At 38.7% G+C, this 24,184-nt stretch overlaps 1 protein-coding gene and 1 long non-coding RNA gene across 4 annotated transcripts; one reads left to right on the forward strand and one right to left on the reverse strand.

Moving 5' to 3' along the window:
* LOC105455161 (putative mediator of RNA polymerase II transcription subunit 26) lies at positions 1-18,713 on the forward strand. 3 transcript variants are annotated; one of them, XM_011698260.1, is made up of 9 exons: positions 1-331; positions 4,742-4,813; positions 12,797-13,208; positions 13,937-14,105; positions 14,929-15,109; positions 15,543-15,814; positions 16,210-16,711; positions 16,937-17,074; positions 17,221-18,713. In XM_011698260.1, the coding sequence occupies exons 1-9, from the start codon at positions 1-3 to the stop codon at positions 17,625-17,627; spliced, it is 2,484 nt and encodes an 827-aa protein (XP_011696562.1). In that variant the 3' UTR covers positions 17,628-18,713. The 3 variants fall into 3 exon arrangements, with proteins under 3 accessions (XP_011696562.1, XP_011696565.1, XP_011696564.1); XM_011698263.1 differs by lacking the exon at positions 1-331 and adding an exon at positions 4,420-4,485; XM_011698262.1 differs by lacking the exons at positions 1-331; positions 4,742-4,813 and adding an exon at positions 5,764-6,532.
* Positions 17,376-23,766, reverse strand: LOC105455160. The gene is made up of 3 exons (XR_975086.1): positions 23,469-23,766; positions 17,545-17,623; positions 17,376-17,463 (listed from the first exon to the last, which is right to left on the reverse strand). It is a non-coding gene; the product is annotated as an uncharacterized LOC105455160 (long non-coding RNA).
* Between the last annotated feature and the right edge of the window lie 418 nt (positions 23,767-24,184).

A 24,184-nucleotide genomic window follows, 5' to 3' on the forward strand; every position in this document is an offset into this window, starting at 1 on the left:
ATGCGGCGGAGTCAGAACGATCATTCGGCGAGTGTTCGCGAATACAGAGATTTGGCGGAACAGCAGCAACAGCAGCAGCAGCAGCATCAGCATCGCCGCCATCATCAGCAGCGCGTTCCCCTTCCTTCTACGCCTGTCGAGATAGAGCAGCTAACCGGCCGCAGGATGAGCTTGGAAACGTTACTGCAAGCGGCCTACTATGTCGAACAGGAAGAGAAGAAGCGGGAGCGCCTGGCGAGCACCTCGTCCTCCTCCTCCTCCTGCGACCAGCATACGTTTGCGCCTGCGCCGACCCACTCCAATCACACTTATACCTCGAGCGAGCCACGTGGTGAGTACCACGCGCCGCTTCTCCGGCGACCTTTTACGATGCCTTATTACGATGAGATGCAATGGCGTTGCCTTGCGTTGCAGTTACAATCGTAAAATCATTTTGGGTAAAGCTGCTTAATTAATACATTGATTGCCATGTGTTATTTGTTCATGTACAAATAATACTTAATTTCATGAAAATTTCTCAGAAAACATTTCTTCATAATTTAATTTTTTTTTGCCATCATTTTAGAATTTAAAATGTTACTCTAGTATTATCAAAATTGAAAATTGTATTTTTTGTCATTTTATTTAAATACGAATTCCGTTCTCGAAAATGAGAGGTTTTTTTTTTATGAATGACTCCCGTGACGTGGCTGTCACTACGTAAACATTAAATTTGCCCACGAGCACATACGCGGTCTCTCTTAACTGTTCTATCTTTTCTTGCAAACGTAGATAACGAATAAATGTACGCGTTTTCGCTGCGCCATTGCATTATCAAGCGCAACAATTGCTTACGTATTTTTCTGTGCTGTGACAGTAGATTCGTGGATGTGTGAGTAATCTGCTGATAACAATACGTTCTCTTTTAGAGATGCAAAAATATCGATTGAGTCAATATGCGATAAAATTCATCATGCCAAAACTAGCGATTGTGTAAAATGCACATTTATTGTGTCTGTAAGATGTTATCTTTATCTTTCCTCGATGATAGGACAGAGAGACTTGAAAAGTAACGTAAACAAAGTCTCGAACAAAGTTGCGTTAGCGCTAAGCATTCGTGCTTACCCTTTTATCAAATCTGTGAATAAGAGTTGCAATGTGGAAGATAACGCGCTCTCTCTATCTGCCCTTGCTTCTCTTTTAGATTAGATAGAGAAATCGATGACATCGATAGTAGGAATTGTATAACTACGAAATTTGTCATCTTTTGAAAAGTATTATCTACACCTATAATCTTTTTCTGAATGATAAAATTATGAATTTCCGGGATAACAGACACGAGTCATTTTCTTTGAAACGATAAACTTTTCGCACGTATCATTCAATCAATTTTTGAAAGATGTTTTTGCTCCAAATTTAGTTATAGTTTTTTATTGCAATTGGCGAAGGCGGTTTTATTAGAGATCTCTCTAGATAATAGATACATCACCCCCCCCCCCTCCCTCTCTTTCTCTCTCTTTCTATATATCTCGTACATAAACTTGATGAAAGCAATAACATGCGTTGACAATCACGTCTGTTTTGAGTGAGAAGCACTGGCACGCGCAGTTGCGTGCGATGACCACGCGTTCACCGCCTCCAAATTAGGTATGATTTACCTCGTGGCAGTGTTTCTCAACCGTGACATAAAGAGAAAGTAACGAATCCGGCATGTCAGGTGGAACGTCTTTTGGAACGAGAGCCAATCTACCTTGGCCTTGCATTAGCTCTACCTGGAGGTGTTCCCTAACTTTTATTCTATTGTCTCAAAATGAAGCTGTACAAAAAAAGGTTGTTATTTTTGTGCGATTGGTACTAACTTTACCCCCAAGATACAGCCTACTGATCAGTCATTTGTTGATTATACCTGAGTGCGAACAAAGATCTAATTGAATCGTGTCCCTTTGGTTGTCATTAGGTTCTTCTACGCTGATTTAATTAGCTGCCATTTCTGCGAGACAAATTCTCGTGAGAAAAACTATCTATATGAAACACGCGCGATTAAATCGTCGCTTTCTCTCTCTTTCTCTCTTCCCCTCCTACCTTCTTTCTCTTTAAACTTCTCGGAAATTGTCCAAACTTTGTGATAATTTGAAGATTTCTTGAAAAATATGCGAAACGATTTTAAAACAAGAGAAACGTCATTTTTATTATCTTATAATGGCTGTAATGATAATCGCGAGTAATATCATGCGACACGCATTTTGCCATTCTAACTATTACATTGCCGCGTTACAAAACGCAGTTGCCAGCAAGTCGAGCTTATTACACTTCTCCCCCGAGAGCACTGAGGACGATGGAATTTTCCCTTTCTCGTAATGCGCGCGAAAGTGCATCGCGGATAAAGGTGAGTGTTTACAGGGGTTACGAGGGGAGACAAAGAAAACGAGATATGTGAGAGGGGAGAGTAGGCTTTAGGTTTGCACGTTGGATGACGGAGGAGGACGGGGAAGGGCATAGCGCGAAGAAGCGCAAAGGATTCGACTTGTGAGTCGCCGTGCACTTCGTATCTTTTTTTTTTTTTTTTAACTTGTGGCGGAATCAACGCATGTATACGTGCGCATTTGACCACTTGCATGCAGAGTGAGACAAAAAGAGAAGGAGAAAGAGGGCGGAGTGGAGTTATGAGCGGCGAGGAAGGGAAAGATCTCGGAGGGTGGCGGAAGTCGGGCGACTCTGATAGGGGGAGGGGGGGATGGAGAAGTGCTGTAGGTATCCCGACGAGGTCGAATCGTCACGGGGTAGGGAGGGAAAGGTGCAGCGGTAAAGCGGCGCGAAACTCAGACGGGCGGGAGAGGAGAGAACCGATGGTGACCGTAGAGGTAACGCGGCGATGCAATGGTGGAGGACAGCGGGTACGCGGGTAGTGGTAGTGATGGTAATGGTGGTGGTAAACCTGGGTATCGCGCGCGTGTTCAGTCGCTACACGAGGAAAGGAAGGAGGGGAGGAGACGATCCGGTCACTGACTCTGAAACTACGGTGCGGTGGCCACTCGCGCTTCATTCATGAGCGCGCCATCTACTCGTGTACGCAGCTGTTATGTTTTCTTTCTCTCTTCATCTATTTCTTTAATTTTTTCAATAATATAGACATTGGGAGGGATTATTTGTATTAAATAGTTAACAAATAAAATGTAATGGGCGAATTTTACAAACTACATATTCCTATTCTACGAATTATGTATACACACAATTTGATTAGTAAGATTCTCCTTCTCCTTCGGAATGGAAAAGTTTAGTGAGTGTCCTCGCGCATGCAACTTTGGTCGTAATGCGGATCGTAATGGTTTAAACGCCATAATTCGCTCTCTATCTTCGCTCATCCGGTCTGTTATCCTGATGCGCGTGCTGCGCCGGCACGACGATGCGTGATTATACCTGATGTAACAGGCAACGTGTGTTAAACGACCATTTAAGACCATCTATCGTGCACACGGTTGAAGGATGCAATTCCACTTTATAACGTTGTAATGCGATTTTTTCCCCATATTTTACGCCGCTCTATATATGCAATCACTGTCTCTATGAGAGAGAAATTATACAATTTTCGACGTCACCCTCAGTTCGTTCCATTTATTTGTCTAATGAAAAATATGCAATTAAATCCCTCTACGGATTTCTAAATTTTTTAATTCATTATCACACATGTGATTTGTACAAACGATAATTTTACACATCAGGGGTCAGATTAGGGATATGACACAGGTTTAGAATCAGACTAGGTTGCGATAGATAAATTTAGTTTGTTATAATTGTGAAAAAAAGAAGAATGCATTTATTTCAAAAGAATCAATAGAATAATTATTATATTGTATATCGCGGCAAAATAAATATTAATGATAAAATCAATTTTATTTCTACACAAGATATATGGCTGACGTGGTAGCAACTTGGAAAATTTTATTTTGTAACAATGAATTTTCTATCATGTATGTGTGTTATGTATTTTGAGACTGTGAGTGATAGAAGGAAAGTATAAAATGTGCAGCAACGACCGGCGAACACGCGGACAAATCGGCCGCTGGAATACGCTTGCGCGTCGTCCCCGGCTAAATCCCCACCTTTTGCGACGGCCGCGTGGCGTTCTGATCAATCTACAATGTTGCCGGTTCTTTCGCGACTGTAGAGGGGTGGCGGGCAAGTGAATTGAAGCGAGACAGAGCTGCTTCGGCAAGTTTGATTGTCTCTCCCACCCTCGTGCCTGTTTCACGCTCGTGCGGCGTGCGGTCCCCTACCACTTGATTCCAACTCCCACCCCGTCGTGTTATCCGGACCTTTCTAGGGGATTCTCCTCACCTATCCTCCAATCTAGCACGTGGAGACGCACTTCTTTCAATTTTTCATACCTTATCGACCTGTGGATTCACCAGTCACCTTTACGATGTAAATGCTCTCGCGAAAATCTGAGATAGATAGAGTAACGAGATACAATCGAAGTACGTGCGAGAAGATGCGCCCCCTACGCTTGTGCGTGTATTGATGTTCTTATCGTCGCAAGGGAAAATAGAAAAATAATTTTATTTAAAGCACAAAAATTTGACTCGAAATGAAAAGCTATCCTTATCTTGTTTTATGTCTCCATCAGGCTTAACTTAATAAGCTTACTCGTGGTCACAGTATTTTAATATTTTGCGGACAATATTTTGTAATTTTTTAATTCTTTTATATTCATTGATGAAATATAACACACATATATGATGACAAACGATTTTTGTGTTCTCAGGTGCCAAATGCAAAAGAGAACGCACAGAGTCAGACGATCTCTTCTGTGAAGAGAAAATGCTGATCATCGATGGTGAGTAGTATCTCATATAGTTATTAATCATTCGATCATGCGTCGTTAAATTAAAAGCGATAAAAGACATTAATAATTTGAAAATATAAAATGAAACATATCGCGATATAAAGCAGATTTGTATGTATCAGAATTTTTGTTTTGGAAAAAAATCTTTATTACTAAGGAGAGAGCACAGTATGTTGGAAATTGGTCGTGGAGACACATGCCCGTAGATAAATCCGGCACTGGAGATCGCTGCAGTGCCCCAGATAAAACGTGCGCGACGGGTTCGGAGTTATCTCGAGTGCCAACGTGTCATGTCGTTACGGAAGAAATCCTTCGCGCGATAAGGATAGAATGATCGTGCCGAGTGGTAACTGAAGGCACAATTCTCGCGAAGACGGGGATGTCACTGCTCGCGGAAGGGATAGGAGGGGAGTTGTCGCCGCCGCCGCCGCTACTGCCACCACCGCTGTCTGGCGAGAAGGGAGGCAAGAGAACGTCATCCTCTCGGGCTGGAGGCGGCGGCACACAAGTTTAGATTTCAGTCGGTGCCCGCGACTCACGCGGTACGAGTTTTACTCGATCGTCGCAGATCGACTGGTCGCGATCGCCGAACCCGGAACGGAGTCGAGAACAGCTGACTGGCGTTCGTGGAGGTGCAGGCGTATCGCGATCAACGAAAAAAGACTTACGTATAAGTCCATGGCATGTATTGCCAATTGCAATTTGTAGAGTCACGAGTGACATAAAGTGCGAGATTGACTAGTGTGTTTTTTTTTGCTATCAATTGTTTCATTCTCGCTGCTATCTTCTTCCGCAAATTGCAAACCGTTTTTCGGATTCCGTTTCGTTTAGAACAACGTAAACGTGTAAAATGTATGAATGACGTAATGATCGACCTCGACATGGGTGCAGTAATTTTTATCAGAAAATTCACGTTAAAAGATGTTCTCTCGAGGATCATCTCTAAGGAATGAGGTGGATGAGCAGCAGTGCGACCCTCGCTCGAGCGGATTCGCAATTCCGCGGCGAACGGGTTTCGAAAGTTTGGATTTTTCCTAACGCGCCAAAGACTTTGCTGTTGTTAGCCCTCGTCGTATCCTCCCTTCTCTATCGCGGTCGCCGTCGTAACAGTAACCGTAACCGTCACCACCGTGGCGGCACCGCGACGCCGTCGAACCTCTCTCCACGTCGTACATTTCGCATTTCCGTGACAGTTTCTCCGCGCGGCCTTCTCGTCCACATCCTGGACAGACTTACGCGGCGTGGAACAGTGACAGTATTATCGGTTGTCGCAAAATCGAACGATTTGAGGACGACGACGACGACATTGATGACGACATCGATGACGACGTCGATATTTGCGATAGCGACGAAGAGGCGGATATAGCGTCCGGTCGATCGATTTTCCCCGGAGTGAAAGCTTAAACGAAGAGCAGCTTAAACAGAAGTTTCGGTCGCACGCGAAGATGGGTGTACTCCTGTTGCCAGATGGTATTACGTCGCCGGTAATGCAATCGCGCGCGAACCTAAACGCCGTCGTCGACGTCGCCGAAACGAACAACAATCTAAGCGGACTGAGAGACGCGAATAATCCAGCCTCGCTGGCGCCGACGCGGGTCGTCGGTATAATCGACATTGTCAACGGCAGTGAACCGCTGCAGCCGCCGCGACACAGTAGCGATTGGACGCCACCCCCGCCGAAGAAAAAATGGATACGGCACTACCTGCTTGGTGAGGTCCTTTTCGCGTGCGGCCTGAAATATACCTATCTTATTCAAATGTCACTCACACGTTCGTACCTCTCTCCCTCAGCTCTTCACATTTTGCCATTAGAAATTTAAATGATAAAATTTATGCTCTGAATTTTTGAAATGAATTGAGCATTATAAATGTTAATTGTTTGAATTGTTGCAACAGGTATATTCAAACAAATCAAATTGTGCGTGTGTTTGACTTTATTTCACGCATAAAATAATAAGAATTTAATTACTATCCGTTTATGCGATGAATATTATTTTTTGCTCAATTTTTCTTAAATGTCCAAAATATCAAACAGTCAAATCTTTGATTCAATCGAAAATTAATAATTCATCTAACAGATGATATTAATTTTTTCATTACTGTTACGAAGAAGTTGCGACCATAGAGTTGGGCTTTTGCCGAGTGATTTCACTTTTTGCGTAGAAAGTTTCCGCAGTAAAAAGAGTTAATTATTGACTTATATAATACATAGATCGATTATAAATGATTTGAATGTTTTATTTAAATATGTAATTTATCCAAAATATTCTGTTTATCATATATGATCAGTCTTAACTGTTCGAACATTTTTCGTCACAGTTAGGAATAACTTTAAAATCAAAGTTATATTGATGCTGGGGCGACTACCGTTTCAAGGATGAAATGGGATCTCGAAATCAGATCACACCAAAGATTTATTCTGTTGACTCTCGATTTTGAATCGTTTCGCAAACAAGATTCGGATAAATGGCGCTCTACTGAAATTTTATCTTTTGACGAGTGACCGATTCCCGTCGTGATTCTACTATCTAAAAACTCTTTGCGCGGTCAATGTTAAAACTTTTATCACAGCATTTAATAGCATATTTTATTGTTCCGAAAAGTTTATATATATGATACAGGCAAACTTTAATCGCTGTCATATATCGTCTGTCGCTGTTTTTTTTTTAGCATTCCTACCTCGGAAAAGTCGAAGCAAGCCTATATAGATAAGATGCATGTACAGTCATAGACAAATAGGTTGCGACACTTTTTTTATAGGTTTCTAATATATATTTAATATGTATAATATTTTATAGATAACTAATATTTTGCAAAAGTGAACCACGATTGATGTACTATCTTTAGTATAGAGACAGTACACCAATCGTAGTTCGCATTTGCAAAATATTAGTGCGTTACAAAACCTATAAAAAAAAAGTGTCGCAACCCATTTGTCCACGACAGATATTTTTGCTTGTATGCGATATTTAATCATGCTAGCGTAATAGTCATTCATCCAAATCATATATTTGCTATTGAATTATTGGAAAATGTCAAAATTTGTATCTTTATTCATCTATTATTACTAGTGAACACATTTTCTTAGATCGCATTTAGAGATAAATTGTGTTACTCCTTAATATGAAAAGAATATGATAAAAAAATATCGAAATTTTTCGAGATTTTTTAAAACATCGCAAAAGTAGAAGAAAGAAAAACTTGTTCATAAATTCAAGTTTATATATAAAAAAAAGCTGTTACTTTTTGTAATGGTATTTAACTACACGGATGTTTTTATCTCCTGTACGCAGTGCTTATAATTATCTTCGACACTCGCACTGGCGAAGTAAACAGCAGAGAGTATTGGCATGCATTTTCATACTGTTTTAAATGAGATATTCCACGCGAGCTACACAAAATCACGCGTCGAGCGAGCGAATGGACGAGCATGTCGACGATATATTTTCGCGGATTGTGCGAATATTTCGGTCGGAGCTGGCAGTGAAACGCGTATTCGCGCGGAGAACGTGGCAGAAGGTGTCTGCAACTATGCGGCAAACTGTCTTCAATTTTATCGAGACGGAAAGATGGGAGAGTGACTTCTCGGGTTTCATCTCACAGGCAAATGTCAGACGCTTCTATGTGCTCGCGTTGAAAAGTTATATTGTTATTCGTGAAAATTGCATCGCATGAATCTTAAAGGAACTGTTCCAAGCAAAATGTCGTTTGTTTAGATGGTTGCACCGATCTACCACTAATTTTCTTTTTTGAATTAAAGCAAATTAATTCAAGAGAAAAATATATCTTTTGAAGAAAATATTGCTTAGAAACAGCCTATATTTTAAATTTTTTCAAATTAGATTTATGTCGCCAATAGATTTGTAATGCTTTTGAAAATATGCCTTTACGAATTACATCATTTAGAAGGATTATTATATGGATCATCGACGATTTCAATGTATCGTTTCAAAAACGGCCACGGCTTTGATTAACATCTCATTATTGTGCTTTCCGCTTGTAGATCCGATTTCTTGCCGATCTCACACGGATAAGTTGCTGTCGCAGCTTCCATCGTTGTTTCTTCGAATTGACTGATTTGATTTTTTATTCTCCTTGCTAACTATCGATATACAAGGCTACATTCCAGATGAATATCACTTTCGCAATCCTTAATCTTACTTTGAGTTGAGAGAGTTTCGCTTGTTTTATTACTACTTTGCAATGCATGCATTTTCTAAAAACGACGCGAATTCGCCGGCGTGATTTCGATGAGAATCGTCAAGGGCCATGAATTTGAAGTATGTCTGCGGATACAAGATATGGAAATCGGACTATTTATAGTTCGTAGAGTATTTCCAAGTCAAATAACGCCTATACCTCACGACTATCAAGTTGAGCGTGCGAGAAATGAGATATGCAAAGCGTAGAAAATGCGAGGAATGTAAATATTATGTTATACGCCAGTAGGCAGTAACGATTGTCGATTTTTAAGAAAAAAAAACCCAAGTTGGCAAAACAAAGGAAAAAGGAAGGAAAAAATTGTTCATCTCAGCTCGATATTCATAGATGCAGCACGCTTGTGCCAACACTTGCAAATAAAATACGATATTTTGTATAATGCGATTAGTGAATAGTCTCATCTAACGTATATAATGTGATAAACATGATATGCTACAAAAATGATTTGTTATTTACGAGTATTTATTGCCAAATGCAGAATGACGGCTACTACATTTCTCTTTTCTCGTGTATCTCTGTTCTCTTTCTTCTCACTGTATCCTCCCTTCGATCCGCAAACATGTTAAATCTAAGACATTGCAAAAGATTTGATAATGTTTAATGTTGTTGATTTACTGAACGGGCAAATTCTCAGACAATCGATTCAGACCGAACAAAATAAAGAATGCGTGATAAAGAAAACAGGAGAATCAATTCGTTTAAATATTGCTTACTATGTGAAAGAAAAAATATAATCTCAAAAATGGAGAGGAACACAATATATAGGAATTACATTTAGATGCAATTCGATTTTATAATTCCTGTATAATAAATTCGTACAAAATCTAAAAAAGTTTATATACACTCTTCGCAGTAATAAATTTCATTTAATTGATAATCAATGTGCTACTGTACCGATTATTTAAATTAAACGCACGGATTATATCCGTGAACACATGCAGATGATTAAAGTGCATACGGATTTCTTTCTCATTAAAATGGAAGGAAAAGGAGAACGGAGCGGTTTTCTGAAGGACGTTCTAACCGACGCGGTCATTCTCACGAGGAAATCATATGTTACGTCAGCGCAAATGACGTTCGTTCTCGAACGTTGCTCCCACGAATGGAATTTTTCCTGATGAAATAAAAGTTTTGCCAATTGTCCAGAAATCCGTCGAAATGACTTGCGAATATCTCATTTTAGGATTATCGACAGTTTGAAAAAAATCCCATTCCCGATCTATTTCTACATTCACGAGAGAACGCTGTGTGATTAACTATTGATTAGTGCATGTTAATTCAGTATCTCGGACAACTGATGTGATTGATAATATCCGCATAATCTGATATATGCGTAATGCAGAATTGACAGTCATTCCCGTCCTCTTATTTTACACGGCATATTTGTATCGTCACATTAACATAATATGTTGCAACCAAGTAGAATATAATGTAATTTTTGTTGTATGCTGGAGTTGCATACTTAAATTGAACATTGTAGTAGAGATATGTAACAAAATTGTGGAATTTTTAAGTAGAATCACATTCGGCAAGTTTCACGTGCAAATTTATCAGCAGAACACAACAGATTTTTGTGTTAGTCTATGACATTTTTATATAATTTTAATATAATAAAATAATATTTTTCGTTCATTACTTCTTTAAAAAAAAAAAAAAAAAGTTTTCAAGTTGCTTAACAAATTTCTATAACTGTAAGGTTTTCCGTTCAAACGCGGAATTTAGAAATGTGCAAGGGTATGTGCACCTTCAAACACATAAGATAATAATACTTTGCGCGACGATAATAATACTTTTCAAGTAGCCCCGCGCGACTTTACGCAGATGCGGTGTGTTATCCTGTAACATACATTATACATTCCTCACGCCGAATAAACTACTGACATTCGTGTGCTCGCGAAAAAAATCCCGTTGAACCGATTGGCATATCATTTGAAAGGAAAATCACGCCGTGGTTCCGCTCGCATGTGAGCGAACATGCAAATATGCCAAGTGCGAAATTTATTACTGCAAACTAGAAAACTAGTAGCTTTGGACTCGCTAATGACTGATGGCGTTTTATGCATTTTTTTTTATCTAGAAGGTTGATTTGTAAATAGAAGAGATGCTCTCCGTAACTCGCGACGTAAAAAGATTTCGTGTCAATTCATAATCAAGGAATATCCTTGATTTACAGCATGATTTGTTAGATTCACACTTCAATACAATGTTACTGATAACATTTAGATTGTATATATGGAATATCATAATTCGACTCTTAATGCCACGTCTGATAAATTTGAAATATCTTTTAGCTGAAATATCAAAGTGTCAACAGTTTCGAAATTACAAACAAAAAAAAAGTTTTTCATAATATCTGAAATGTTAGTCTAATAAATTATTCGATAAGTACTCTCTTTGAGCTCTCTCGACTGTGAATTGACATTAAATCGACACAGATGCGTGCGCTACGTTTGTAGAAATTAACCATCCGCGGTTAATTTCGGAAGGCAATGATATCGCGTGTACGCAATGCCGTCGTCAGTTTCTCGGTCTCTTGTTGTCGTCCTCTCTCGCGGATATACGCACACGCTGCACGTCTTTGAGCGTTAGGAATAGATTTAGGAAGAGACGCGAGCTATGCGACGGGACGGCGGTTGCCAAGTCGATTCGCACATGAATGAGTTAGCTGCATGTGCGTACACGTGCTGCGCTAATTTATCGTGCCGACCGCGACGGTGGATAGAGCGAAGCTGCTGGAGGATGGAGAGAGAGAGAGAGGAAACTGCTCTTCATGCCGGTAGCGAGACGTTGCGGCCATTCGCGAATTTGTTATCTTCTCTCGTCCAGGCGCGTAAATCGCCATTCAAAGATTCGCACGATATTCTTAACGATGTGAGCCATTCTCGCGTAAATATTCTACACGTAGATATTCTACAGGCATTATTTGCGAAATATGTTTCTCCATTTCAGCGCTAAATAGCACGCTATTCGTATACCTGTGGTGATCATTTATATCACAATGTTATAAGAGAATATCATTAGTCAATTTTTAAATTTTCATCTTTTTACATATAATAATTATTATACATATAAATAAAATAATATCTAGTATTAAATTGCAAACTTGATCAAGTGAATTATTGATACATTTTTTCATATTCCGATATTTATATAACAGAAAGGATTCGTTCGAAGCCAATCGCCACTCCAGAGAATATGTGCTAATCTTAGGCGAAAGCGCGGCCATTCAAGCTCGAGTATAGAATAGAATGGCAAGCCGGGAGCTTTGTCGTCTGCTTCTGTGGAATGTCAGGAATCGTACTGCCTTCGTGAATGTGTCTATATCCAAAATGAAAGTTTCGGGATGATAAAGTCTCCGCAATTTTGGTTTCGATAGTACCGTTTCGTCCTAACTTTTTGAACGATGATGCGCAACCCTCGACGATTTAGATTAATATAATACATAAAATTTGACTACTCTTTTTTATTATTTCTAATAAAATATCCTGGTATTTCATAAGTATACACATGTATATTCTAAAATAAAAAAATATATATTTTTTTTTTATTTTAGAATTATTAAAAGCTCCTTTTTAAATCTTGTATGAAACATAAACTTTTAAAATAATAAAGATTATGTATTACAAACTAATGGAAATCTTCTAAGATTGATAAAAATCTGTTGTTAAAATTTATTTCTTAAAAGTACAAACTTAAGACTTCTTTAGTTGTCTTTCAATGTCCTTCCATAAAGTGATTCTTATGATGTTACAGAAGAAGAACCATTGGAGAACAGCAGAATAAATCTTTCGACTCATTTCCGAGGTACCTCTATGGTCTCTAGCACGCGAGTCACGCCGTCAACCGGATCAAACTCTGTTCAGCTGACTGCGCTCCATTCCATGTCGCATCATCACAATCCTCATCATCATTCTCAACAGCCACAGCAGCAGCAGCAGCAGCAGCAGCAGCAGCAGCAGCAGCAGCCGCAACAGCAGCCGCAACAGCAACAACATCAGCAGCAGCAACAGCAGCAACATGATCAGCAGCATCACCATCATAGTGATCATCATAGCACACATAATCATTATATGGAGAATCACAATCCGAATCAATCTCAGCAAAGTGTGGGAAACCTCGTTGTCGACGTCGAAACGAGCCACGACAATAAGAAGCATCGAACTGGGTAAGCTTGTCTAATTTTTCAATTTTTCTTTACGTTATTTTCGCGTCGTTCTTAGAAATATTGTAAACCCAGATTATTTTCCGTGACAACATTTAAGTGATTTTGCGGCGCCTGAATTTTCTGTATTTAATTGTATCACAAACTAAACTCTAGTTTTGCAATATCAAATTAATTGTAAGAATTGCGTTAAGAATTAAGAAATGGATCATGGATTAAATCGGGAAAAGACTTCATTAATTTACTCGTTTGTTGCATTATGCCTTATCAATACTGTTACATTCGAATTCTAAAATAGACGCGATAATGTCTCTGTCTACGATGGACACATACTTACGCGGCGACACCGACACATTCCATCGCGAGTCGATACGTCAGCCTGTTGCTTCGCGCGTTCTCGCCTCATCTTCTCTCCACTTCTCTCCTCTCCGCTCCTCTCCGAAGCACGAGCGACGCCGTCGCCGACGTTACAGGCGGCTATACCTATTTACGCTTTGCACGTGTCCAGGGTGAATGGCACGTGCACGACGCGTCGCTCGGCGCGTTGCATCGCATGGCGATAACGCGTGGCGTGGCGTTACGCGATCGCATCGTATAGAGCACGTAGAAAAGTATCGCAAAATTGCTGCTATAAAATCAGAAATTTAAGAATGAGAAGACAGAGAAATATTTCTCTTATTCATTTATTTCCATTTGTATATTGTTTTATCATTTATATTTTCTCGTTACAGAACGTGTGTAATTCGATCTGGTACCAGAGAAGTTCACAATAAGCTAGAGAAGAATCGGAGGGCGCATCTGAAGGAATGTTTTGAGCTTTTAAAGAGGCAGCTACCATCGCAAGATGAAAAAAAGTCTTCTAATCTTTCTATTCTCCATGCAGCGAACAAATACATACAGGTAAATTTTAGTCTGTTACGTAAAATGATAGCATGTTCCATTTTTTTTTTCTATTCCATTTTGCCGTCATCATAAAGCTGCACGATAAGCTATGATCCTACGAACAATTGCCAATTAGAAACGACGTGAGGAAAAAATCCTCCCCTCCGTCTTGCGCTGTTTCTTTCCTTAGTCCTTCCGCTCTCGGTATCCATCCCATCCCCTCCTCGTACTGTAGATTTCTGCTCCGATCGCTCCCTCCCTTCTCTCTCACGTATATCACGTACCATCTCTATAATGCGCGTTGCATTTTTTTACGAGAGGGATTACCTATATCGACTCCACGTGACCGCACGGCCATCGATGTCACACCGCATAGCACGTACAGCGCGCGCTGCTCTCCGGACTTTTATCGTCTAATGCTGTCAACTACCTATTAAGCACGGCTTAATTACATTTCGCTAGGACACCAAAAGCGACAAGAGCAACAATCAAAATTCCAACAAACAAATCTAAAACTTTAAAGCAAATATTTGTTTCGGAAATACTTTGGTTTCGAAAATATAAGACTATTGATCCATTATCTTATTGATTGATGGCACAATTAAGAATAAGGAATCAATTTTTCACGCGAAAAAAAAACATGTTTTTCCGACAAATAACTACTGTAATACTGAGAATATTGCAAATATTTTCGATTTTTTCGATAAATAATTTTAATAGTTTAATAAATATGCTATTCTGATATATATTGAAGGGAAGAAAAAAAATTACATTTATTATGTAAAAAGCAATGTAAGAGAAAAAAATTTTAATACAAAATGTTTCTTTTTGTACACCGCAGGCACTGCGAAAAAAAGAACGAGATTACGAACATGAGATGGAGAAACTCGCGAGAGAAAAAATCGCGAATCAACAGAGATTAGTGGCATTGAAGAAAGATCTCAATGCAACTTGGGATCACATCGACATTAATTCTCTTTTACTGGAACAGAACCCCGGGACGGATGCAACTGCTAAAAATGGTGAGATATATAATATTTATAATATTAAAAACTAGATGAAAAGTTTTATTATGTCAAAGAGATTGCTCTTTATCTTATAATGAAAAGATTTTTTTACAAGTAAAACTTCTTTATTTTGCAAGCAGATTTAGATTCAATTCTCTTTTGTCTGAAGTTTAAAAACGATTAAATAAAAAATGTATGGAATTTTATTTTGGAAAAAATTTCATGATTTTATCTATAATATTTGTTCAATATTTTTAAATGCTTTTCTCTCTCTCTCTCTCTCTTTTAAATTTTCATTTCCGTTTGATTTTTTATTGATTTTTGTTTGAGAAGAGAATTTCTCTATATTGTAGACGCAATTTTTTTTTATTTCGAGAGAAAGAAAGTTTATTTTTACAAGTAAGAATAAACAAATTTATTTTTTTCTGATAAAAATCTCTTTAACTAGTTTCAGAAAATACGGAGGTTGATGTTACTGGACTACCACGGGGTGGCACGAGGTATAGCAGCACGAGCAGTGTAAACAGCGTGACAACGGCCAGTTCCCCGCAAGCATTACAGTCCACTAGCACTACTTCCAACATTCATAATCAAGCCGCGACCGCGGGTGTTGTTTGTCAGACGCAAGACCTGAATCTTGCACGAAGTTCCAGGGAGAGTCCACCTGTGAGTTCGACTGCTGGAACGGCACCTGCACCCAGCATTTCTACTCCAGCACAGGTATGTTCTCTCTTAAATGAAATGACGAAATTATTTCCGCACCATATCCAAGGTGAGATCATAAATATTGTGATTTTGCAATAAATTGGTGCCAGAGCAAATCACCACGCATTTGCAGAGCCGTTTACAGATTGTTACTGGAAATGGCTTTGAAAATACGTGACATGCCTTCATTACTTTATTGTATTTGCCATGTAAATTTGGTTATTCCTAACACTATCTATGCTAATCGAAACAAATTTGCTCCTTCGTGTTTGTTGAGCTCTTTATTTGGCCTGGATTCGTCGAACGCGCGTATGAAAATTCATATAGCCAAATATATATAGATTTATTAGCATTGAAAGCGTTAAAGATTAACATGCAAAAGAGTAGACAGGATGGCATTTTCGTTTCAGGAGAAAGTCACTACGTCGTCCACCGCCAGTATAGTGCAGCAACCGCATCAGCATCAGCTTCACCTGCCGATCAACGCCCAGATGTTGAACACGAGTCAGGGCCTTGCGACCATCGTGCCAGCCTTGCAGCACATTGGGCCGGGACTCAGAGTAATACCGGGCGATACGCGGCAGCTCTTGGTCACCCACACCACTGGCAACAATGAATCCAGACCTCTGACACTGGCGGTGCAGAACTCTTCGGATCAGTCCAGACCGCTGATCGCTGTGCAATCAAATACTGGAAACGAGCCAAGGCCCGTGGCGCTGGTCGTTCACTCGTCCAATGCCAACGATAACAGAGTGACATTCGTGCACTCAAATCTATCCAACAACGACAGGCCGCTGGCCCTGGCCGTGCAATCATCTGCGAATGACGTTCGACCGGTCACTTTCGTGCACTCGGGGAACGAGGGTCGATCTTTGGTCCTTGCCACGCATTCACCGGCATTGAATGTATCAAGTGAGTATACACTTTTATAGACAGATTTAATAATATAGGTTATATTATTAAACCTAACCTAATATCATGAGAATCCACGCGCGCATGATACTTTTCTTATAACTGAAAGGTGATATAGTCCAATAGGTGATTTGGTGATTTTTATTCTAGAATTTTCGCGAGACATAGACAGGATATAAGCAAGTTAGTTTAGATTTCTTGAATGAAAATTTTTCGTCGTTGTAGATGCTCAGACAAGAATAAGAGCGGGAGACGCACAGAACACGCATAAGATGGTCGGTGGCGTAACGCTCGTCGGCGGTAATGGCTCGGAATTGGCAAGACTTCCCGGTGGCGCGGAACTGAACATACTTCCGGCAAATGGTGTGTATTACAATACAATTTTTGTTTTGTTAGTTTCACGGCTATTATTTGCATTCGGAATGTTTGTTCCGTTATTACGAGCATTGTCGCATGCTGCGATACGATACGACAAAAAACTTGATGCGTTCGGTATTTTGTGATTGCAGGATTAACTTTAAGTCATGGAGTGTCACTTCAAACCGCTGCAGGCAAACCAGCCTCGACAATGATGCAGAACTCTCCGTCCACAGAGAGTATAGCTCACCTCGTCAGTCAGCACGCGCCTCTCTCCGGCCTGACTCCGATCGTCACGCCGATGACCGTCGTGTCTCAAGGTAGTCAGGTGACCGCTCACATTTTAGCACCATCGAGTCTTGCGGGGAAGATGATTACTACCCCGATCCTCAAGTCTGTAGGACAAATGCCGCTCGTAAACGCTCAGTATCTTAACACCACGACTTTAGTGAAACCGGTAGTCGTGGTGAGCTCACCGTCAACGTCGACAGCGTCCTCAACGACGGTGGCGACAGCTTCCAATACACAACCTTCTTCGACCTCGAATTCGACTGTCTGACAAAATCAAGGAAAGGCAAAATTAATCTGATTGCGCTGGAATATATCAAAATACGGTTTGCTGATGTTACGAGTAAATCTCTACATTTATCTAAAATAAATAATCTATTTTTTGTTATTTGTTGGAATCGCTTAGCTATATTAATGATGAATTTGCGAAAATATGAGCGATTTAAATTTGAAAATTTTTACGACAGACAGTAAACGAAAGAATCTTACGCGAGATAAATTTTTGTCTTTATTGTGCTATTTCTAATATCAGTGGTCTTGCATTTTGAAACGTCATTTGTGTCATATAAGAATTAACATTCGAGATAGGAGCTCTTCCGAAGGATAAATTGACTGAGAAAATGTGAGAAAAAGTCCTTGCTCAACACATGCGATCCATTATCGCATACGATACCTTGATTTTATTAAGGGGGATAGTTTATCACGTAAATTAAATATAAAGTTCAAACAATTAATTTATGACAATAGCCCGAGTGTCAAGAAAACTTTCATGTTAGCATGTTTGATGAAATTAATGCTTTTAAGACTGTTAAATTGGCTTGACTACTGGTCTTATGTTGCTATTCGGATCATTGTTCGTCATATTCTCGATCGGGAATTCTTTCATTGTGCTTATTCTGACAAGGATTTTTTTCTTAAGTGTTTTATGTTACTTTATAAGAGAGAGTTCTAAATACTTTTTCCATAAACGAAACGAAAGAAAGCATTGACTTGCAATAAAACAAATTTTACTTTTTGCATAACTTTTAAATTGCTTGACTCTGTTTTGTGAGATCCATAAATTGACAAGTTTCATCATAGCTAATTGAAGAAGTAACACAAGAAATGACAATGACGATACACTTAGAACAATGTTAAATTAAGGAAAAGGATTTAATTATTTAATGAGCGGAGATTGGCAAATCGAAAATGAGTTTTTGTCAAATCGTATTTCTTGAAATTGATTTTTTTAAAAACGGCTGTGTAATTAGAACGGATTGAACTCTATATGGAGGTCTGTCTGTTTAATTTCGACTATCCAATCACAAGATGTATTAAATCTTGTTAAAGCGATAATAAACTGGAAGTTATTTAGAAACTGACAACATTATTAGTAGGTTTGTAATAATACATATTAAGTATTTATTCCTATATATTTATTATATGTTTATATATGCGTATTATACAAATAGCTATCACGCTTTTCACGAACGCATAATTGCAACGCGCTACGAACATATTAATTTCTTTATGCTCAGATTTTGTTACATGGGAAAATTTAGAAATATTTAACATATATTTTAAGTCGTCATCATCATCATTGTGATCTGTTTCATTGTGAATACGTGTGCATTGTAACGTTCCGTGCTTTTATACATTCATTTCTGTAACGCGATCCTTGCATAATAACCGAATGCCTCGAGAATATATATATATATATATATATATATATATATGTAGAAGAGAATGATAATGCTCACAACTAATTGAAAAGCTAGAACGATTGCACGCATTGATCAAACGATTGAACTATGTTTCATTATTTTCTTTATATATGAAAATCGTTCGATAAATAAGATACAAATCAAAATTACATCAAACTATTTATTTACAAGTCAGGAAGAAATACGATAAAATTTACGTATAAATGTTTATTTTTTCACATAGTCACCGTAAGCATTGAAGCATTTACAATTTTTTTTAGGTAATCTTTTTATTAAAAATCCATATAGTAGGTCCGGACAGTGAATGCTGTAAAACTTTTCACTTCTATCGGTCCATTTGAGAATCGTAAATATTTAAACTTGTGAAGATGCTAGATTATCTTAATGCTAACGGTGACTTTGTAGAAAAATTAATTTGTAAGTTCTTATACTTTTTTTCCTGATTTTTTGAAAACAAATTTTGATGTAAATTGGGGATGACACATGATCTATGAAAATGATAATTTCAAATCGATTTTGATTCCTCTCAGTTTTATACGAGATTTATTGGACAATTAAAAGTTGTGAGTGAGAAAGTTTCGAGGTGATAATGGCAAGCCGTTAATGGAGTGGGAAATTGAATGATAAATATTTCAATTTTGATGTAATTTTGATCTTATTTATCGAACGATACCTTGTACGTTCGTTCATAAAATCGTATTATATATGCTTCTGTTTGGTATTCCAGTGATGAGATCGTCAACAGTGACCACCAGAACAATGAATTCACTTGAGATACGTATTTATCACGCGAGAAATCACGACACGTGATAGTTGATATTCTCAGTGCATGATGTTTATACAACGAAATATTTTTCCGATGTAATTTAACGCGTAATGTAACGTTTCCTGCACGATTGTTGACGGTCTCTCTCTCTCTCGGATACTAGCCCTCGTTTGTGCATATTATTACTACTTTTGTGTATATTAGTACTATTCCTCCACATATCTGTGTAAAAACTTGTTTTGCATCCCTTAAATTATTTAATCGCGAATAGTATGATTAGTGATTCGAATTAAGATGTAAATGCGTGCCTTAGGGGCTACAAGAGATCATATACTTTGATTGGCAAAACATTGTTCAACGTTTAGAGCAGACAAATGCTAACTCGGTAAAAACTCGATATAAGAAAAATTCTTCAAGCTATAGATTACACACAATTTGTTTATATTACTTAATCTACTGTGTATAAATACTTCCTTTCTTTTTCAAATCTTAGGTCGTTATACTAAATACACAAATCTCCTGAATTTTCATTTAAATCTCGATGCTGCTGGCGTCTCTAATGGAAATGGGAGGAGAAGTTAATCAATTAAATTAATGTATTTGATAAAATTAATTGTTCATTGTCGTATTACGCGCTTCTTATAATGTTTGGCATGCAATGGGAAAATTCAATTTGCAATAAAGACGACGAGAAACCGAACGAGAAATCCGGTTTGAGGTACTAGTCAGAAACAAAGTTTTGTTGAATTATATTTTCGACGCGGACGCTTTTATTCGACGAAACCTCAAGTCGTGCAACGGATGCAAATGATTATACCACATGCCCTGTATAACACATATACACCACATGAAAGAAACACAAACCTACGAGCGGGACTAGAACCGAAAGAAAGATAGAAAAAGAAAGAAATGTGATTGGAAAATATCGCTTCTCTGCGATATTTCGCAATCAGCTGTTTTTAGCCGCGACTGAAACCTCTGTCGGTAATTATTTAAGCGATGTAATAGCCTCATGTAAATAATAATTTCGTTTAGCGAAGATAACCAAACGGGTCGAGACAGAATGTTCACGACGGATGGAAACTAAAGATATAGTATAGCACTGAGCACTCAAGCTAAATGAATAATGTGAACAATGTGATATAAATGATAAATAAAAAATTAATTAGCACAGTAGCGTTTAAGGAGAAAAAAAATCAACTATTAAATCGTTTACGGTGTAGATAGACGCTGGTAATTATCACTTACTAATATCTTAAAAAAAGAGAGAGAATGTCAAAAAATTGAATTGTATATAGAAAATACGAGAAAGAGAAAAAGAGCGGGAGGGGGGGGGGCAAAGAGAGAGAGAGAGAGAGAAAGGGATTGTAAGATACTGTATAAATATATTGAATCTGAGAAAAGGAGAGAGAAACGATCGCGATACAACGTGACATTCGTGATGGACTGTGCCGGATGAAACATTAATTGTCACGTCGATAGTAAAAATCGCCAATACCGCAAATATCCCACATAACATCTACAAACTATATTTAGAGACGGCAATGTGCGGAATAAGTGTGCGTTTTGAGACTGCGTGTTGGAAGAGTACAGTGCGTATGTGTGAAAGAAGTGTGTAGTAAAAAAAAAAACGTTATTATTGTTGTAGTCTATATCGAATTTTGTTATATGCCTCGACTAGCGCATGATACGTCTTACGACGCGGTTCGTTGTGCGTAAGAACAAAGTAAGATGAAAAGCAAAAACAAATGCTATGTGTGTGAGCGAAGGAGAGAGTGAGAGAGAGAGAAGAGAGCGTGAAAGGACGAATGGCAAATTAAGCGCCGCCGAAGGGATCGATCTCTTCGTACGCGCGACAGTTTTTGTTAAAAAAAGAAAAGTGTGTGATGAAATTCAGTACAGTCTATTACAATAAAGATTAAAATGTGAGTGTGACGATTGCCCAATTCTCCTTGCAGTTGTTTAGTATCTACGCCGATTCGGGACTCTCGGTTCGATCGATGTCCGCGATGTTCAAAATTATAACAAGGATAATCGTACATTTGTTTTATATTCTGCGTATATTTTTGAATAAATTTGTAACATAATTCAAAGGCTTATGTAGTTTATTAAATTATTAATGTCAAACGTATGTGAAAGAGAAAATTGCATTGATCGTATGCGGAATATATTTTTGAAAAATATGAATTTAAGACAGATTTGAGTGAACGAGCGCCTTTGATTTGCGAGACGATCAACTTTGTAAAATCAGTATCATTTGACAACGTAAACAAATTGCGCTTGAGGGTTCGGATCGAGAGTAACGAGCTCGGCGGATTCATCGCGCTTCTACCACACATACGAGATAAGTAGCGATCGGAAAGATTTCAAGAAAGGAAATTCGTAATAGCGATATATACCTCCGTCTCGAATCGCGGAAGAGCAATCGTGTGAAATTTGATGCGAAGAGCCGATTTTCTAATAGACTGCGACCGCGACTGCATCCGCATTTGGGCTGTCAGCAAGCGAATCGTCCTCGAAGGCAGATCAGACCGAGTGTAAAAATCAAAACTGAATCTGCCTTTTATAACGGCTAGTGTTTAGAGATTAAAAGGCACGTTCGATCAGATGCGACGCCGACGCGAACGTTCCATCACATCGGCCTGTCGATTCCTCGGAGAAATTAGAGACGAGGAAACGTTCCAAACGAATTTTAGGTCACTCAAAATTGTAACATACGCAATCTCAAAATCGAAAAAAATGTTTAGATCTAATTCTTTTCGCTGTAAAGGCATCAATGAAATTACTCCATTCTCCCGATTTTGTTTTTATCGCAACTGCAGTATCATAAAAAAACTGTACTCTTCTTGACTTATTTAATGAATAATTTCATGGAAGTATACATTTTTTTAATGTTCAGGATTTTAAGTTATATATGTATAAATTGTATCCCCCCCACCCCGGCCCTACGCATTTTTATTGAGATTGTCAAATCATTCGGGGCATAATCGATTAACGTGATAGTGCGTTCGCTGTGCACTGCAGCTGGAACTGCGGATTTCTAGAAACTAACAATAAAACTATTTAGCTCTTATCCGATTCATACATATGTAAAATCGACTTTGAGATCTGTCTCCTCGTTGAATCATGAAATCGATCGGCGCGTCTTTCCCTTGTGGCTGACTTGCAGACAAATAAATTGATGAATAGTTTAGCCGCGTTATTTTCTTAAACCCCCTCAAATTTTTGTTAACTAATTAATTTGCTTGGTACAACAAATTGCTTGGCAAAATGCTCGTTGCAAAATGCATGACGATTTGCTTAATTTAAGAAACAAACTTATTCAAATTGATCGCACATGTCGTATACATATACATATAGTATGTATGCACAAGATTAGATTAAAATGCTCTTCTGCACTTTGCGTAAAATACATTTGAAAAAAGATGTAAAAAAGGTGTCTATGGGCGTAATTTATATTGTTAGATATAACATCTATAAAAAGTGATTTTATGAAACATTAAATATTTCGAGGATCATAAAAACTCTGGTATTCCACAACAAGCATATTTTATTTTTTAATTTTTGATTTTTCAGAAATCATTTTAGGACTCTATGGAACAAAACATCACGGATATATATATATATATATATATATACATACATTGCGTCAGAGAGAAGTGTGAGAGCGGCCAGCCGGCTTTTTGGGTGGGACCAGCGATCTCCCCCGGACACTATAGCGCCCCACGTCCCGTTTAAAAAAAAAAAAACTATCCACGTCTATCTTTAACATTGTCGATTAAATCGTAGCACGAGACACGAGGCACGTGGACGTGGTCCGTGCTACGTGCACAAATTGTGAATAAATATATCACGTTTATTTTGCGATGTTAAATTGTTGATGAAATGACATTCCAATTCATGTCTGTACATATACTACATCCACAAATTGTAGGTGAAGAATATGTGGCATATATAATGCACGATTAGCACGAACCACGTCTACGTGCCTAGCCGCGCTGCGCGTCTTGTCAGAGGCTCGAAAACTCCTGCCGATACGCGGAGAACATGTTGAGGAAAGAGGTGGCACGGAATCCTACTAATCCTAGCCAGCGCGCCTCGATACAGAGGCTGAAAAACTCCCGCTGATACGCGGAGAACATGTTGAGCAAAGAGGTGGCACGGAATCCTAACCAGCGTGCGTATCGACAGAGGCTTGTTGGTAAGGTGAAAAACTGCTGAGCGAAGAGGCACGGAATCCTGGACAGCAGGCCTCGTCAGAAGCTCGAAAACTCCCGCTGATACGCGGAGAACATGTTGAGCAAAGAGGTGGCACGGAATCCTACTAATCCTAGCCAGCGCGCCTTCGATATAGAGGCT

Source organism: Wasmannia auropunctata, unplaced genomic scaffold, assembly GCF_000956235.1.
Source record: "Wasmannia auropunctata unplaced genomic scaffold, wasmannia.A_1.0 LD335921.1, whole genome shotgun sequence".
Lineage (NCBI taxonomy): Eukaryota > Metazoa > Arthropoda > Insecta > Hymenoptera > Formicidae > Wasmannia > Wasmannia auropunctata.

Excerpts from the sequence above, each read along its gene's own strand:
- LOC105455161 (XM_011698260.1), top strand. The coding sequence starts at position 1 with ATGCGGCGGAGTCAGAACGATCATTCGGCGAGTGTTCGCGAATACAGA. Across the intron at positions 332-4,741 it reads TACCTCGAGCGAGCCACGTG|GTGCCAAATGCAAAAGAGAA; the intron begins GTGAGTACCACG and ends TTGTGTTCTCAG. Across the intron at positions 13,209-13,936 it reads AATAAGAAGCATCGAACTGG|AACGTGTGTAATTCGATCTG; the intron begins GTAAGCTTGTCT and ends TTCTCGTTACAG.